A 17,925-nucleotide genomic window follows, 5' to 3' on the forward strand; every position below is an offset into this window, starting at 1 on the left:
TAGATGGTATGGGCATACTAGAACACATCCATCCGCTTATATCATCATATTTTGCTTAGATGTGCTCAATCTAAATAGTGTACCAAATTATTCAACTCTGTTTCTCCTTCAAGTACCATGTCGCAAATCGCCCTGTGTCTGTGGGAAACAGAGATATTACAGAAAGGAGGAGATAGGAATCCCATTGGGCAATGAATGGAGAAATGTCCCACCCAACTGACTGACCCATCACATTCACGTTGTAATGCTGCGTCACATGGTTACTAAGCTAATCGTCAAGCAATCCCGTCTCAATGTCAGGGTAGGAGTAGAGAAACCTGCCTATTTTCCTCAAGCTGGTCAGCCAGCACAGAAAGCGAGAGCATTGCATTGTGGGTTTGTAGTAGGCTTGAGCTGCAACAGATTTCCCAAAACAATGTTCACATGTTTCTACCAACCTTTATAATGACAAAATGAAACATTTGTTCATAAAATGTGTTTTCACATATTAGTGTTATTTATAGGAATTAGTGGTTTGGGGTGGATTATCCCTTCAATGAACAAGTGATGAACCATAGAATATGCTATGGAGTGAACACACTAGTGTCAAACTTCATATCTGCGTGAGTGTGAAGAGAGAGAGAGAGAGCCTGTCAGCTGTCTCATCGTGGGAATCCGTGATGGCAAAGGTTCTCTCGGATCTACATTATTCTACAGCCAGAGCTCCATTGTCTACTCTTCTGGGAGCTACCCTCCTCAGTCTAAACCCAGGGCCAGAGCACTTGGACTCTCTCACTCTTTCTCCCCCAAATCCGGACGGCCATGTTTTCTTTTCCCTCTTCCAAAACAAGCCAAGGTTTTCTGCCAAAGCTTTGACTTGGGTTTGGCTTGCACTTTATCTCTTCTATACCCTCAGCTTTATGACCTGTCCCCCTGTTTGGCCTCAGTTTTGAACACCATAAGGCCTGGCTGACTCCAACTTCTTCTCTGTACTCCAATAGTCTCTTCTACCAAACCTTATTTCTATGTAGAAAGCCACGATCCATCTATAAGTCCTAACCAAGATGGGAACGTGTCGTGACTCTACAAAAGCAGTGCAGTCTGACAAGGATGAAAGTATGGTTTCACCAAGGCTGGTTTCTGAAATGAGGGTGGATCGTCTTGAGTCTGGACTGGAAATTGTTGAGTAGTTGTCCCCTGAGGGAAGATATTTAAATTTAGCGGTAACGTAAACTACCACGCATCATTGGGTGACTGACCTGGAGCAGGAAAGGGTGTGCTCTTCCTGTGTTTAGGAAGCCCCCTCTAGGCTCTACTCTACACTCACTGCCCTCATCTCTTCTGTTTTCTGCCCACTTCACTGTCCAGCACCATGCCAGTGATGATGGGATAATTGGAGCCTCGATGAGGTAATGACTACACTGTGCTGGTTCAGCCAGACTGTCTACTGGAAAAAATGTCTGCCAGTTGAGCCATGGCAATATGTCCTGGTTCAGTGGTTTGTCTAAAAGTTCTCATTACCTGGCTGTTTTGGGTTTCCTCCGTCATTGAATATTCTGTCCCAGTGATGTTTAACGTGGTCAGCTGTTCCTCAGACTCACCTGTAAGACCACTCGTTGCTGGTAGATCTGGTGAAGGGGTGTCCATGTTTACCACAGGGTTACAGCAGCTAGCTGTCTGTAACAGTCCTGGTTTTGCGTTTAGTTTACTTCAGGGTTACAGCAGCTAGATGTCTGTACCAGTCCTGGCTTTGCTTTTAGTTTACTGCAGGGTTAAATGGGTTAGCTAGATGTCTGTCTAAAGGGACAGGGCCATACAGCTGTGGAAACAGCAGTGTGACCCCACTTAGGCCTTCTGCTTTCTTGTTTTCCCATCGAATTTGCCCCACAGGGATCGCATGTGTGTGTGTGTGACCGAGAGAGGGAGATAATGTCTTGTGCACACATTACAGCAACAATTGCACATGGTTACAATGTTATGTAACATAGTACTGTACTAGAACCTTTTAGAATGTTGGAAGTAGGGGTATAGCTTTGTGAGCAGTGAAATGTATATACAGTGCATTCGGAACGTATTCAGACCCCTTGACTTTTTCCACATTTTGTTACGTTACAGCCTTATTCTAAATTGATTAAATTGTTTATCCCCCCCTAATCCATCTACACACAATACCCAAATAGTACAAAGCAAAAATAGTTTTTTAGAAATGTTTGCAAATGTATATAAAAAAAACGGAAATATCACATTTACGTAAGTATTCAGACCCTTTACTTAGTACTTTGTTGAAGCACTATTGGCAGCAATTACGGCCTTGAGTCTTCTTGCGTGTGACGCTACAAGCTTGGCACCCCTGAATTTGGGGAATTTCTCCCATTCTTCTCTGCAGATCCTCTCAAGCTCTGTCAGGATGGATGGGGAGCGTCGCTGCACAGCTATTTTCAGGTCTCTTGAGAGATGTTTGATCGGGTTCAAGTCCGAGCTCTGGCTGGGCCACACAAGGACTTTTGCAGACTTGTCCTGAAGCCACTCCTGCGTTTTCTTGGCTGTGTACTTGGGGTCGTTGTCCTCTTCGTAGGTAAACCTTCGCCCCAGTCTGAGGTCCTGAGTACTCTGGAGCAGTTTTTCATCAAGGATCTCCTCTGTACTTTTCTCCATTCATCTTTCCCTCGATCCTGACTAGTCTCCCATTCCCTGCCGCTGAAAAACATCGCCACAGCATGATGCTGCCATCACCATGCTTCACCATAGGAATGGTGCCAGGTTCCCTCCAGACGTGACACTTGGCATTCAGGCCAAAGAGTTCAATCTTGGTTCCATCAGACCAGAGAATCTTGTTTCTCATGGTCTGAGAGTCTTTAGGTGCCTTTTGGCAAACTCCAAGCGGGCTGTCATGTGCCTTTTACTGAGGAGTGACTTCCGCCTGGCCACTTTACCATAAATGCCTGATTGTTGGAGTGCTGCAGAGATGATTGTACTTCTGGAAGTTTCTCCCATCTCCACAGAGAAACTCTGGAGCTCTGTCAGAGTGACCATCGGGTTCTTGGTCACCTCCCTGACCAAGGCCCTTCTCCCCCGATTGCTCAGTTTGGCCAGGCTGCCAGCTCTAGGAAGAGTCTTGGTGGTTCCAAACTTCTTCCATTTTAGAACAATTGAGGCCACTGTATTCTTGGGGACCTTCAATGCTGCAGAATTTTGGTACCCTTCTCCAGATCTGTGCCTCAACACCATCCTGCCTCGGAGCTCTACGGACAATTACTTCAACCTCATGGCTTGGTTTTTGCTCTGACGTGCTCTGTCAATTGTGGGACCTTATATAGACAGGTGTTTGCCTTTACAAATCATTTCCAATCAATTGAATTTACCACAGGTGGACTCAAGTTGTAGAAACATCTCATGGATGATCAATGGAAACAGGATGCACCTGAGCTCAATTTCGAGTCTCATAGTAAAGGGTCTGAATACTTACAGTAACAGTCAAAAGTTTGGACACACCTAATCATTCAAGGGTTTTTCTTTATTTTTTACTATTTTCTAAATTGTAGGATAATAGTGAAGACATCAATACTATGAAATAACACATACGGAATCATGTAGTAACCAAAAAAGTGTTTAACAAATCTAAATATTTTATATTTGAGATTCTCTTGGCATTCTCTCAACCAGCTTCATGAGGTGGTCACCTGGAATGCATTTCAATTAACAGGTGTGCTTTGTTAAAAGTTAATTTGTGGAAATTATTTCCTTAATGCATTTGAGCCAATCAGTTGTGTTTTGACAAGGTAAGGGTGGTATACAGAAGATCCATATTATGGCAAGAACAGCTCATATAAGCAAAGAGAAACGACAGTCCATAATTTCTTTAAGACATGAAGGCCAGTCAATCTGGAAAATGTCAGTCGCAAAAACCATCAAGCGCTATCATGAAACTGGCTCTCAGGAGGACCGCCACAGGAAAGGAAGACCCAGAGTTACCTCTGCTACAGAGGATACGTTCATTAGAGTTAACTGAACCTCAGATTGCAGCCCAAATGAATGCTTCACGGAGTTCAAGTAACACGATCACGTGAATCAGGCCTTCATGGTCGAATTGCTGCAAAGAAACTACTACTAAAGGACACTAATAAGAAGAAGAGACTTGCTTGGGCCAAGAACATGAGCAATGGACATTAGACAGGTGGAAATCTGTCCTTTTGGTCTGATGAGTCCAAATTTGAGATTTTTTTGGTTCCAACCGGCATGTCTTTGTGAGACACAGAGTAGGTGAACAGATGAAGTCCGCATGTGTGGTTCCCACCGTGAAGCATGGAGGAGGAGGTGTGATGGTGCTTTGCTGGTGACACTGTCAGTGATTTATATAGAATTCAAGGCACGCTTAACCAGCATGGCCACCACAGCATTCTGCAGCGATACACCATCCCATCTGGTTTGTGCTTAGTGGGACAATCATTTGTTTTTCAACAGGACACTGACCCAACGCACCTCCAGGCTGTGTAAGGGTTATTTGGCCAAGAAGAAGAGTGATGGAGTGCTGCATCAGATTACCTGGTCTCCACAATCACCTGACCTTAAACCAATTGAGATGGTTTGGGGTGAGTTGAACCACAGAGTGAAGGAAAAGCAGCCAACAAGTGCTCAGCATATGTGGGAATTCCTTCAAGACTGTAGGAAAAGCATTCCTCATGAAGCTGGTTGAGAGAATGCCAAGAGTGTGCAAAGCTGTCATCAAGGCAAAGGGTAGCTACTTTGAAGAATCTAAAATATATTTTGATTTGTTTAACACTTTTTTTGGTTACTACATGATTCCATATGTGTTATTTCATAGTTTTGATGTCTTCACTATTGTTCTTCAATGTAGAAAATAGTACAAATTAATAAATACGTCGGCGTGTCCAAACTTTTGACTGGTACTGTATATAAAAAAGTTATTTCAGTTATTTTGTTATAAATGAGCAAACATGTCTAAAAACCTGTTTTCGCTTTGTCATTATGGGGTATTATGTGTAGATTGATGAGGGAAAAAAACAATTTAATCAATTTTGAAATGAGGCTGTAAAGTAACAAAATGTGGAAAAAGTTAAGGGGTCTGAAGGCACTGTGCCGGCTCTGCATCATGCTTAAACTGTTGAATAGAAGGTCTGGAATGTATTTTTTATTTGATACCAGACCAAGAGCAGATATTAACAAACTATAATGACAGAAAATAATACCAATCTAACATTAATAAACTCATTCAGTGGATCTAAGTTGCTATACCTCTACTGTTATGTTGCTGGGGGAGGAAGCATGTTAGGTAGAGGTGACATATTGACATTTGGATGACTGCATGTTTCTTCTCTCTTCTTACAGCGTCAGTGTAGTGATTGGCGCTCCCAAGGCCAATACCAGTCAGTTCAACATCACAGAGGGCGGGTCCGTGTACTACTGCCCATGGAGTCTCGGCCAATCTGAGTGCCACAACATTGAATTTGACAATCAAGGTAAGAACCAATATGACCTCATTGCTTTAGGTCTTGATCACACCTTCTTGCTCTTGCAGTCTGAACATGTTCTGAATTACATTGACTTATCGACTCACAAGTGGTTTAAGCACTAACGTTTGAGTCAAACATCACAGCAGAATGCCAGCTGTCCTTTTCGCCCCGTCCCTGCTTCCTGTAACATAAACCTCTCATCCACTCCTCTCTTTTTATTGTCTTGACTGGTGACTGGAGCGTGAGACTCTTGAGAACTGGAGATTTTAGAGGATGGTTAGCAATTGTTAAGCTGGTCAAGCCGTGGTCCTGTTCTAAGCACTTCTTAAAGCCACTGGTCCATGGCCTCCAAGCTGCTGTGGCCGGCAGGTGATCATGTGTCTCTGTTCTACTTCACTGATCCTTTGTTTGACACGTTGGTTCCTGGAAACTAGATGCGCACACACAAACCCACAAGCTACATATACGCACACACACACACACTTGCACACCGACACCACAAACACATGCACGCACACACACACACCGATACAACACAAACACATGCGCACACATATACTTTTACGCTCATCATATGCTGCTGCATATATTATTATCTATCCTGATGCCTAGTCACTTTACCCTGCCTTCATGTACATATCTACCTCAAATACGTATGCACATTGATCTGGTACTGGTACTCCCTGTATATAGCCTCACATTGATCTGGTACTGGTACTCCCTGTATATAGCCTCACATTGATCTGGTACTGGTACTTCCTGTATATAGCCTCACATTGATCTGGTACTGGTACTCCCTGTATATCGCCTCACATTGATCTGGTACTGGTACCTTCTGTATATAGCCTCACATTGATCTGGTACTGGTACTCCCTGTATATAGCTTCACATTGATCTGGTACTGGTACTTCCTGTATATAGCCTCACATTGATCTGGTACTGGTACTCCCTGTATATAGCCTCACATTGATCTGGTACTGGTACTTCCTGTATATAGCCTCACATTGATCTGGTACTGGTACTCCCTGTATATAGCCTCACATTGATCTGGTGCTGGTACTCCCTGTATATCGCCTCACATTGATCATGTACTGGTACCTTCTGTATATAGCCTCACATTGATCTGGTACTGGTACTCCCTGTATATCGCCTCACATTGATCTGGTACTGGTACTTCCTGTATATAGCCTCACATTGATCTGGTACTGGTACTCCCTGTATATAGCCTCACATTGATATGGTACTGGTACTCCCTGTATATAGCCTCATATTGATCTGGTACTCCCTGTATATAGCCTCACATTGATCTGCTACTGGTACTTCCTGTATATAGCCTCACATTGATCTGCTACTGGTACTCCCTGTATATAGCCTCACATTGATCTGGTACTGGTACTTCCTGTATATAGCCTCACATTGATCTGGTACTGGTATATAGCCTCACATTGATCTGGTACTGGTATATAGCCTCACATTGATCTGGCACTGGTACTCCCTGTATATAGCTCCACATTGATCTGGTACTGGTACTCCCTGTATATAGCCTCACATTGATCTGGTACTGGTACCTTCTGTATATAGCCTCACATTGATCTGGTACTGGTACTCCCTGTATATCGCCTCACATTGATCTGGTACTGGTACTTCCTGTATATAGCCTCACATTGATCTGGTACTGGTACTCCCTGTATATAGCCTCACATTGATCTGGTACTGGTACTCCCTGTATATAGCCTCACATTGATCTGGCACTGGTACTCCCTGTATATAGCTCCACATTGATCTGGTACTGGTACTCCCTGTATATAGCCTCACATTGATCTGGTACTGGTACCTTCTGTATATAGCTTCACATTGATCTGGAATTGGTACTCCCTGTATATAGCCTCACATTGATCTGCTACTGGTACTTCCTGTATATAGCCTCACATTGATCTGGTACTGGTACTCCCTGTATATAGCCTCACATTGATCTGGTACTGGTACTCCCTGTATATAGCCTCACATTGATCTGGTACTGGTACTTCCTGTATATAGCCTCACATTGATCTGGTACTGGTACTTCCTGTATATAGCCTCACATTGATCTGGTACTGGTATATAGCCTCACATTGATCTGGCACTGGTACTCCCTGTATATAGCTCCACATTGATCTGGTACTGGTACTCCCTGTATATAGCTCCACATTGATCTGGTACTGGTACTCCCTGTATATAGCTCCACATTGATCTGGTACTGGTACTTCCTGAATATAGCTCCATTCTTGTGTATTTTATTCCTCTTGTGTTACTGTTTTAATTTTTTTAGAATATTATTTTACTATTTGGGAAGGGCTCGTAAGCAAGCGTTTCAATGTTAAGTCTACGCCTGTTGTATTCGGCAAATGTGCTAATAGTTTTGATTTGATTTGATCCCTTTGAGCATGTCATTAGTGTCTTTTTTCTTGGGACAAAAAATTGTTTTGGGAGTGTTTTAGACAAGGGTTTCTTCCCTTTAGGCTAGATACAGTATGTGTTCAGTCGCAACCCCAGGGCATATAGGGAGAACAAATACACAGTCAAAAGAAACGGCCACTACATACAATGACAATAAATACAATTATATATTTGTTCTCGCCAAAGAGCTTCATTTGAACCTGAATGTAAAGGGTAGACATACAGTAAACCTTCCTGGGTTTATGGCTCATTATTGTGAGCTCTTCAGAGAAGTGTTCCAGTGACTGGACAGCTGAAGGTCCCATCGACCTTTACAGGAATGATGAAAGAGTAAGTTAAGGAGTGACAGAGTTGTAGGAGAGAAGAATCTGCTGTGTATTGCGTATATTAGAACCCCATTTTACAGCAGATCACAAGGAATCAAATTACTGGTTGCTCCTTTCTTCTGTTTTCCTTCCTTTTCTCTTCCAACAGATTAGAAAATGTGTTGCACATCCTTGGATGCTGGCTGAGGGCCATGATCGTCACAGTGATGTAATGTGCAGCAGGGCATTGGGGTGAAGGATAGTCCTTTGGGGTTTTGGACAGTGGGCTTTGAAGGCGCACATTTGATTTGTGAGGAAGAGCCAATTCCGCCATCTGGGCCAGCATACAAGAGCCTAGCACCTCTGCCTGTATGACAAAGGAAATATGTTTTCCTTATTTGTTTATGACATGGTTAGAGCTCAGCTAACTGTGGTAGATATTATACCGGTAATATATTAGTATTGACCCTTTATATGAGAGGTGTGTCTGTTTTTGTGCCATTTTTCAGGGTCTCCCCTAAGTATGGGTGAGGTCTTCCCTGAGCCTAACCAAGAGGCCTCCCTCTCCACTTCCCATTCCAATGAGATAAGAAGAGACAGCCCAGGGATCTGAGGGAGGGAGAGGGACAGGGGGGTGGAATCAGAGCCCTGTTTCTATCTCTGAACCATCTTCCCCTACCACCAGTAACTCCCCCAGGGCCAGCTAATGTGATGAGTGAATTTGGCCACTTGTCTCTGACCGCATCCGCCCTGTACTCTAACCCAGGATACTCATCTAAGGGGTCTCCTCTCGCAAAGTTTAAAGGGGAGAGTCTGTGGACACACGCCAGACCTCACCCTACCCTCTGCTGTCCTGTCCCAGGAGAGAGAAGGGTAGAGGGGCACTAGTCACGTCAGCACAAAGTCTACCCAAGTTCAATGAAAGGACGTTACATGACATGTTATTGCCACAAGCGTCTGCTGGATTTTTCTTTCTTGTTTGTATCAAAGCCGTGTTTGTCTGGCTTGTCCTGCCTCTTAATCTTAACCTACTGATCTTTTCATCATTCCATCCGTCACACTGTATGAACGCCAATATAGCGCCTCTGACATGGACAATAAGAGCAGTGACAGACACGGAGCTCAGAGCACAGCAGCTCATTGAGAAGTGAAGTTAGAGAACACCCCAACGTCAGTTCTGTATGGAGTTGATAGTCTTGGGCTCTGAACGTAGCGATCATGTCATTGACATAACTGTAGAGATGTCATGTTGAATATCATTTTCTGTTTTACCGTGACCAGGTGGTCAAGAAGAATCCATCTACTATAGTTCTGAAACATGAATAATAGATGGATTTCCCTGCTGATACTCATGGTTGCCGGGGTAGTGTGTCCTAAATAGAAAGTCCTATTTGTCTTGCATGTCTCCTCAGTGTCACCCCCTCACTTTATCAAATCAAAGGCCCCTGAGTTCTGAAAATAGTATTGCAGATTATTGCAGTGCAGTTAAAGGAACAAGCCTCTTTAGATATGTTTTATGTGTTAGGCATGTTATTTGTGGTATCGCTAAAGCGTGTCTTTCCACACATGATGGAGGTGACCACATGTATTATGGTAGGGAACAGGGGTGCTGTGAGCCCATGAGTAATGCTGAAGGGGAAGCCTGGTGACGTTATATCTACTGTGACGTTATTAAAGGACTCTAATCCCCACTGCTTTCCTTCCAGGCCAGGGGGGAGACCAAACTCACTGAGAGAAGGATGAAGCAAAGCAGGAGAGGGGAAGAAAAAGGAACAGAACGAGAGAGAGAGTGATGTACAAAGGGATGAACAGAAAGTGGAGAGGGAGAGGGAACACTTGCGAGAGAGAGATGCATGCCTAAGAGGTTGCTAGGAAGAAACAGAGCCAGAGCGTTTGTTTTCCTTGGACGCAGTCCCCCCCTCTTTCTTTCTTTCCTTCCACCAAGACATGGAGCAGAGCAGGCCCTCGCCCAGAGCTGACACAGCCTGCAGAGGAGGCTGAAACACAGCCTGCTTTCCTCACATCCACAGGTCACAACCTCTGGCTCACACCACCAGGCCCCCTTCCCCGACAGATAGATATGGCTCTGTTGCAACACTTGTGGTTTAGCGCTGGAGAGTGGTGGGAAAAAAGAAGTGGGCTGGGGTGCGGTTGCTGGGTACAAGTTCCACTGGATACGTCTTGTCCGAATTCCAAGCCTTTAGAATACTTGTTACAGGATGTTTCACGGTATGTACACTGTATAAACCGATTTGTTTGGATTTTGTGTCTCACCATGGCAACACAGATGTTGCATCAGTCTTGCCAATAAAACGTCCTGTTTGAACCTGTTTGAACCTGACTCCTGCAGCCATGTCTTGTCCTGTCACAGAGGCGGCATCCTAAATGGCACCCTATTCCCTACATAGTGCATGTCTCTGGTCAAGAGTAGCACACTATATAGGGAGTATGGTGCCATTTGGGTCTCAGACAGCGATGGAGTAGAGCTCTGGGTTACAGGCCAGGTGGCCAAACAGAGTCAGGGTCAGTGTGGTCACCAAGAGCTGGACCAGTCAGAGAACTCAGGTTGACATCTGAACAGTGAGGACCAGAGCCATAATGAGGAATATTAGGCTCTGGTGAGCACCAAATACCTTCTAGTTTTCCTCTGTTTCTCTCTGGAAGGTTCTTCATGAGAAACTTGATGTGTGTTAGTGTTTAATGATGCAGTAAGTAAGTCCTGTAGTAGCAGATGTTTGGATGACGTTGTCTGGAGCCTCCAAGAGAAGAACAACAACGATTCATTAGGGGCTTTTTTCAGTCATCACTCATACACTCAGTTTAGTTGTTGTTCTGTCTTCGTCCCAGGGAACCGCATAGTCACTGTCAATGGCACAGACTACCAGGCTGAAGTCAAGTCCCACCAGTGGTTCGGCGCCACCGTCCGTTCCCACGGAGACACCATTCTGGTAAGACGACACTCAGAGACTGAGACCAGGTTGAGAAAGTCAGTTTACTTTCAATGTTGGTCTCTATAGCCCAGAGTCCCTCAACTGTTATGATGTCTGGCGTTCATGTCAAGGGGTTATATATGTTCATTGTTCCAAGTTTGTCTTAAAGGTCTTTGTCTATTTATTTGTTGTGACTCTATTACAATTTTCACCTCCACTGTGTCTCTGAGGAGAACTGTTTTGTGCTCCTGTGACATTGAAGTTGAGACGACTGTAGGTTGTTTTTGATGATTGTGAGGGACGTGACCTGGATTTGGTTACATTGTTACTTTTCTCCAGATGTAACATTAACCTCTCCCTGGGTTTCCATCGAGTTACACAGGGTGTTGTTGTAACTGAAAAAACAACTCCCTCCTCTGCCCCCCCCCCCCATATAGGCCTGTGCCCCCCTCTACTCCTGGAGAACCAAAGCAGACATGCCCCAGTCAGATACCACGGGAACCTGCTACCTCTCTGTCAAGAACTTCACCAAGTTTGTGGAATATGCTCCCTGTCGCACAGGTAATCCTTCTTGGTTTTTCACAAAGACATCATCCATTTTCTAATGCTCTTCTCTGCCGACCGACTACCCCACTACCCAACTACAGGTGACTCCTGTGGCCTACCTCTGACACAGCAGCTGTCCACACAGCAGGCTATTAGACAGGGGTTAAGTGCTGCGCCTGAAGGCCACAACAGAAGGGATGTATATAGTCTCAAGTACACCTACTGAGTAAACACTTCCAGCGACATCACACACTAGCTGTGGGGAAAGAATGTACCTTTATCAGATGCAGTCAATTATGTTATCCCGTATTGACCAAGTGTATCCCTACTGCTGGTAATGGCTGGCTGGCTTGGTTCTGTTCACAATACCCAGTTGAGTCATCACGTCAAGGTTCAAAATATTTCCAAAATATCTACATTCTGAAGTATTGGTTTAATATGAGGACATTTATGGTTCTTTAAATTAGCTTTTTCAAATCGGAAACATTCATGTCTAAAACTGATGTATCAACCTTTGCCTCTGTTTATTTCAGAATTCATTAACGAGGTTGGTCAGGGCTACTGTCAGGGGGGATTCAGTGCTGATTTCACGAAGGTAACACTCCTAAACACTTCCTCTCAGTTCAGTACCAGAGGTTTATCAAATACTATGGATTGCAAACACACATGATCTCGCTCATGATTCTGTCTCTTTCTCTGCTGCTCTCGCTCTCTCGCTTTCAGGATGGGAAAGTGGTGCTTGGAGGACCAGGCAGCTTCTTCTGGCAAGGTACAGGGTTTGACAACCCCCCCGGACCACAAGCAAATAAGTTGTAGCAGTATTCTGAAGTTATTTGTGTGAAACCTGAGAGAAACTTTCCATTCACTCCCTGTTTCCTGCTTCCTGTGTCTCCTCAGGTCAGGTGATCTCAGCAGCCAAAGAGGAGATAATCAAGGCGTACTATCCAGGGTACTTCATGCAGTCTGTGGAGGGACAGACCCAGACCAGACAGGCTCAGATCAAATATGACGACAGCTACCACGGTAAGACATTCCTCTCTCGTAATTCTATCACTCTCCTGATCCCTTTGCGTTCCAAACATGCTGGTTTCCTGTGTAGGCTACTTGAGTTTGAGAACTATGATTTGGAAACGTCACCGCGTTCCCTCTAACCCTCTGACCTCTGATAAAAGGTGGATAGATGCAGAGTTGGGCAAAGTACATGTCTTTATCCATAGATTACACTTTAGGAGTAATGGAGGTGTATGGGTTCTGAATGCTTGATATCATATGACTAATGTCTGCTCTCTCTTGTGGCCTTGCAGGTTACTCTGTTGCAGTTGGGGAATTCAGTGGAGATGACGTGGAAGGTAAAGACATCTGTACCGCAGACTTCCACAGGCCTGGCTGCAGGTCAGACAGCCATTAAAGGGTTCAGATTGTTTACTATACCTGAAGTGAACTCAAACTGAACTCACCTACACAATTCTGTCCCGCTACTAAGCTGGAAAGACTGCGATCGCTGGAATTCCAGACGGCTGTGACCTTTGTGATATTTCCCCTCCTAAATCTTCATTTTTTTCTCTGTTTTCCCCCTGTCTGTGCACTTCTCAGATGTTGTGGCTGGGGTCCCAAAAGGGGTCATGCTCTATGGTTTGGTAAGAAAACCTCATCACCGCTCTCATTTTGAGTGGAATATCGTAACACAGGCCTAATACACTATACATATGTTGGACCTCAGCGATTTTGACCATGTGTTCTGTGTGTGTGTCTGCTCTCTGCAGGTGTCTGTTTTAAATGGCACTGATCTGAAGTCCATGCTCAACTACACTGGCGAACAGGTAAGCCACAAACCTCATCTCAAACTCATAGCTGTTTTTTTCAGACAGACTCTGCGGTTCCATAACTAGCTGTTTCTCGTGGCAACTCTTAATTTCCTGAGTCAGTGTATACTGGAACACTGATGATATAAGCAAAATAATTTCCTTTACAAGTCTCTGCTAACTGGATTTCAAGCCATCTGTGGTTTGCTGTAAAGCATAATTATTGAAGTTAAAGTGCAGAAGCAATTTTCTCCAAATGAGCAGCATGATCCTTTCTGCAAATGGAATGGAAATAGCGTGTGCCCCTTTTAATGGTGCTGATTGGTTCAGCTGAGTAAATAAAATCATACGTGTATTTGCTTACCCTGGGAGTCTGGAAATTAAGCTGTTTCTGTGGCTTTGCTACTTCAGATAGAAATGTATTATACAGACATGACAAAAAAGACTAACTTAACAGCTTCAAGTTAGACCAAGCAAGCACCATCATTTTCATTGACCATTTTGTCTCTGTTAGTAGTCTCTTCTACAGGATCTCTCTTAATTCAAGTAGATTTACTGTCATTTCTGTTAGAAGCCCCTTTGCTTAAAAGCAGCTTTTCTATTTTGAGCCATTTTGAACCCAGATAGATAGTGATGTTGACAGGATGTACTGATGTTTACTCAGATGGGCTCCTATTTTGGGTATGCTGTGGCCACAGCCGACATCAATAACGACGGGTGAGTTCTCTAAGAGTCGAACATGACATTCTAATGAAACATTGTCATACAGTATGTTCTCGCCCATGAGCAAGATTTAATTTATCCAATAATGTTATGGGAAAACTCAGTCAACATCAATAATGAAGAATGAGTAGGAGTCGATTCTCAGACAGCTGACATAGTGGCGTTCTCACCCTTTTTAATGATATGGGTGGTGGTGAGACTGGGTTTCTGACCAATGACTACTTTTATGGGAAATGTGTCTTTTGTGTCTGTACTAGGGTTGAGAAATTGTAAAAAATAATTTCTCTAAAGCCTGGGAATTTTAGGAAAGCTTACTGAATTTGCCACATTAGTCTGTACAATGTATATGTCTGTGACCGTGTGTTTCTCTCTCCTCCCCTCAGGATGTCTGACCTGTTGGTGGGAGCTCCCATGTACATGACCCGAGGGTCAGACAGCCGTCTGGAGGAGGTGGGCCGTGTGTACCTCTATCTGCAGCGTGGACCACTAGACCTGAAGCCAACTCTCAACCTGACCGGGACCCAGGTGTTTGGGAGGTTTGGCAGCACCATCGCACCTCTGGGAGACCTCAACCAGGACGGATACAATGGTGAGAGGTGTGGTGGTAATACTGGGGCTTTAAGGGACAGAAGAAAGCATTATTTGATTGAAAAGTGAAACCTTCCCTCTTATGGACCGTTCGTGTGTCAGGTTATTGATTTTGAGACTACTACATGTCGTTTTTGTTGGTCTCATGAAGTTAATTCCAAGTCCTAGTAGTCTGGAAAGTTCTGAGTGATCTCACGGTCTTCTCCTGTTCTCTCCTCTTCTCTGATTGGTAGACTTGGCCATCAGCTGTCCTTTCGGTGGAGAGGACCAGCAGGGATTGGTTCTCATCTACAACGGATTCGCCGGTGGGCTCAGGGACACACCCTCTCAGGTCATAGCTGGCCAATGGGCTTCAGGCACAGTGCCGGCCAGCTTTGGATTCGCACTTCGAGGTGCTAAGGATCAGGACATGAATGGCTACCCAGGTGAGTGACAAGACCAGTGAATTTTTTAAAACATCTCTCATAGTTCTGAGTGTGCTTATACTGTGTACTTGTTGTTTACTTGTAGTCTATGAACTAGAAATGTTTTTTCACAACAGATCTTATTGTTGGTGCTTTTGGAGTTGACAAGGCGATTTTGTACAGGTAATTTCATTTTACTCATAACCTTCTATCTGTCAAACTATTGAGGGATTTTTTTAATAGTAGTAAAAAAATAGTGTCGAGTTAAGAGGTTTACCCAAAGGTCTGCCTGTATCATATGTAACTTCAGCCCAAAGGTCTGCCTCTATCATATGTAACTTCAGCCCAAAGGTCTGCCTCTATCATATGTAACTTCAGCCCAAAGGTCTGCCTCTATCATATGTAACTTCAGCCCAAAGGTCTGCCTCTATCATATGTAACTTCAGCCCAAAGGTCTGCCTCTATCATATGTAACTTCAGCCCAAAGGTCTGCCTCTATCATATGTAACTTCAGCCCAAAGGTCTGCCTCTATCATATGTAACTTCAGCCCAAAGGTCTGCCTCTATCATATGTAACTTCAGCCCAAAGGTCTGCCTCTATCATATGTAACTTCAGCCCAAAGGTCTGCCTCTATCATATGTAACTTCAGCCCAAAGGTCTGCCTCTATCATATGTAACTTCAGCCCAAAGGTCTGCCTCTATCATATGTAACTTCAGCCCAATGGTCTGCCTCTATCATATGTAACTTCAGCCCAAAGGTCTGCCTCTATCATATGTAACTTCAGCCCAAAGGTCTGCCTCTATCATATGTAACTTTGGCCTCTGCTCCCATCTAATGTACCACAGATCCCGGCCCATCGTCAACACCAGCGCCTCCCTGACCGTCTACCCCACAATGATCAACCCTGAGGAGAAGAGTTGTTCAGTCAACAACGGCAACACCACCATACCTGTCTCCTGGTAAGCACTGCATCATACCTATCTCCTGGTAAGCACTGCATCATACCTGTCTCCTGGTAAGCACTGCATCATACCTGTCTCCTGGTAAGCACTGCATCATACCTGTCTCCTGGTAAGCACTGCATCATACCTGTCTCCTGGAAAGCACTGCATCATACCTGTCTCCTGGAAAGCACTGCATCATACCTGTCTCCTGGTAAGCACTGCATCATACCTGTCTCCTGGTAAGCACTGCATCATACCTATCTCCTGGTAAGCCCTGCATCATACCTGTCTCATGGAAAGCACTGCATCATACCTGTCTCATGGTAAGCACTGCATCATACCTGTCTCCTGGAAAGCACTGCATCATACCTATCTCCTGGAAAGCACTGCATCATACCTGTCTCATGGTAAGCACTGCATCATACCTGTCTCCTGGTAAGTACTGCATGATACCTGTCTCCTGGTAAGCACTGCATCATACCTGACTCCTGGTAAGCACTACATCATACCTGTCTCCTGGTAAGCACTGCATCATACCTATCTCCTGGTAAGCACTGCATCATACCTGTCTCATGGAAAGCACTGCATCATACCTGTCTCATGGTAAGCACTGCATCGTACCTGTCTCCTGGAAAGCACTGCATCATACCTATCTCCTGGAAAGCACTGCATCATACCTGTCTCATGGTAAGCACTGCATCATACCTGTCTCATGGTAAGCACTGCATCATACCTGTCTCATGGTAAGCACTGCATCATACCTGTCTCCTGGTAAGTACTGCATGATACCTGTCTCCTGGAAAGCACTGCATCATACCTGTCTCCTGGTAAGTACTGCATCATACCTGTCTCCTGGTAAGCACTGCATCATACCTGTCTCCTGGTAAACACTGCATCATACCTGTCTCCTGGTAAGCACTCCATCATACCTGTCTCCTGGTAAGTACTGCATCATACCTGTGTCATGTTGAGTACTTGTCTAGTCTCCAGGACCTGAGTGTTGATCAAGGATCAGGTCTCCGTCCATGTTATCTTTTTCAGTATGTTTTAAAGTGTAAATTGATCCTAGATCAGCAACCCCTACTCTAAGACAGTTTGTGAATACAGGTGCAGACTCCATTATCTAAGGGTGTTGTTCTCTAACTGCTGCTTGATTTACAATTGGCGCAACAGGAAGGAGTTCCTCAAAACTAGCTCTCATTTGTACTTAGACAGGAAGTCCCATTGAGGACATACTGTATCACTCCACAAGACTAATCATGTTATTTATTTGGGAGACAGTCAGGCTTATCTGGTGGTGGTGACCTGTTGTTATAGCAACTTCATAACAGATTATGTTTCTTCGAGAGGAGCAGGGAATGTGCAGCATTGTACTCATTACCATCCAATGGGAGCGGAAACAGAACAGAACAGCGTTGCTCTGATCTCTGGCTGTGCTGCTCAACATGCTTGACACTGTGTTGGTGTGTCTGCTGCTTCCCCCCTGCATTGCCAGGTGATGGTGGGATGTAGGTGGGGGTGGAGGGAAGGAGGAATAGAGGGGGGAGATGGAGGGAGGGAGGGAGGGGTCGGGAAGTTTGCCAGCTGCTTTTGAATGAGTTATTGTTTGGTGTTGGAACACAGCTGGGAAGCATCAGGATGTGGAGATGCTCTTGCCCAGGTACATACTCCTACACAAACAGACACAGGGGTTTCTCCTAGATAGATACAGAAAGAGGGTGTCTATTTTATTCTCTTTTATTTCTTCCTTCCCTTGTATTCTATCAACACTAACTCTGTTTCGCTCCCTTTTTTC

The 17,925-nt window shown here is 44.5% G+C and overlaps 1 protein-coding gene across 1 annotated transcript in view; it reads left to right on the forward strand.

Annotated features, from left to right (window-relative positions):
- The window catches only part of LOC120059260 (integrin alpha-5-like), an 81,185-nt gene that overhangs the window by 30,950 nt on the left and 32,310 nt on the right, over nt 1-17,925 (forward strand). The window contains exons 2-15 of the mRNA XM_039008168.1: nt 5,326-5,456; nt 11,039-11,139; nt 11,559-11,682; nt 12,201-12,262; nt 12,391-12,436; nt 12,565-12,690; nt 12,972-13,016; nt 13,261-13,304; nt 13,431-13,487; nt 14,134-14,186; nt 14,576-14,781; nt 15,014-15,205; nt 15,322-15,367; nt 16,032-16,145. Coding sequence (XP_038864096.1) covers nt 5,326-5,456; nt 11,039-11,139; nt 11,559-11,682; nt 12,201-12,262; nt 12,391-12,436; nt 12,565-12,690; nt 12,972-13,016; nt 13,261-13,304; nt 13,431-13,487; nt 14,134-14,186; nt 14,576-14,781; nt 15,014-15,205; nt 15,322-15,367; nt 16,032-16,145 — 1,347 coding nt within the window. The remainder of the gene's footprint in view (nt 1-5,325; nt 5,457-11,038; nt 11,140-11,558; nt 11,683-12,200; nt 12,263-12,390; nt 12,437-12,564; nt 12,691-12,971; nt 13,017-13,260; nt 13,305-13,430; nt 13,488-14,133; nt 14,187-14,575; nt 14,782-15,013; nt 15,206-15,321; nt 15,368-16,031; nt 16,146-17,925) is intronic.

Source organism: Salvelinus namaycush, chromosome 14, assembly GCF_016432855.1.
Source record: "Salvelinus namaycush isolate Seneca chromosome 14, SaNama_1.0, whole genome shotgun sequence".
NCBI lineage: Eukaryota > Metazoa > Chordata > Actinopteri > Salmoniformes > Salmonidae > Salvelinus > Salvelinus namaycush.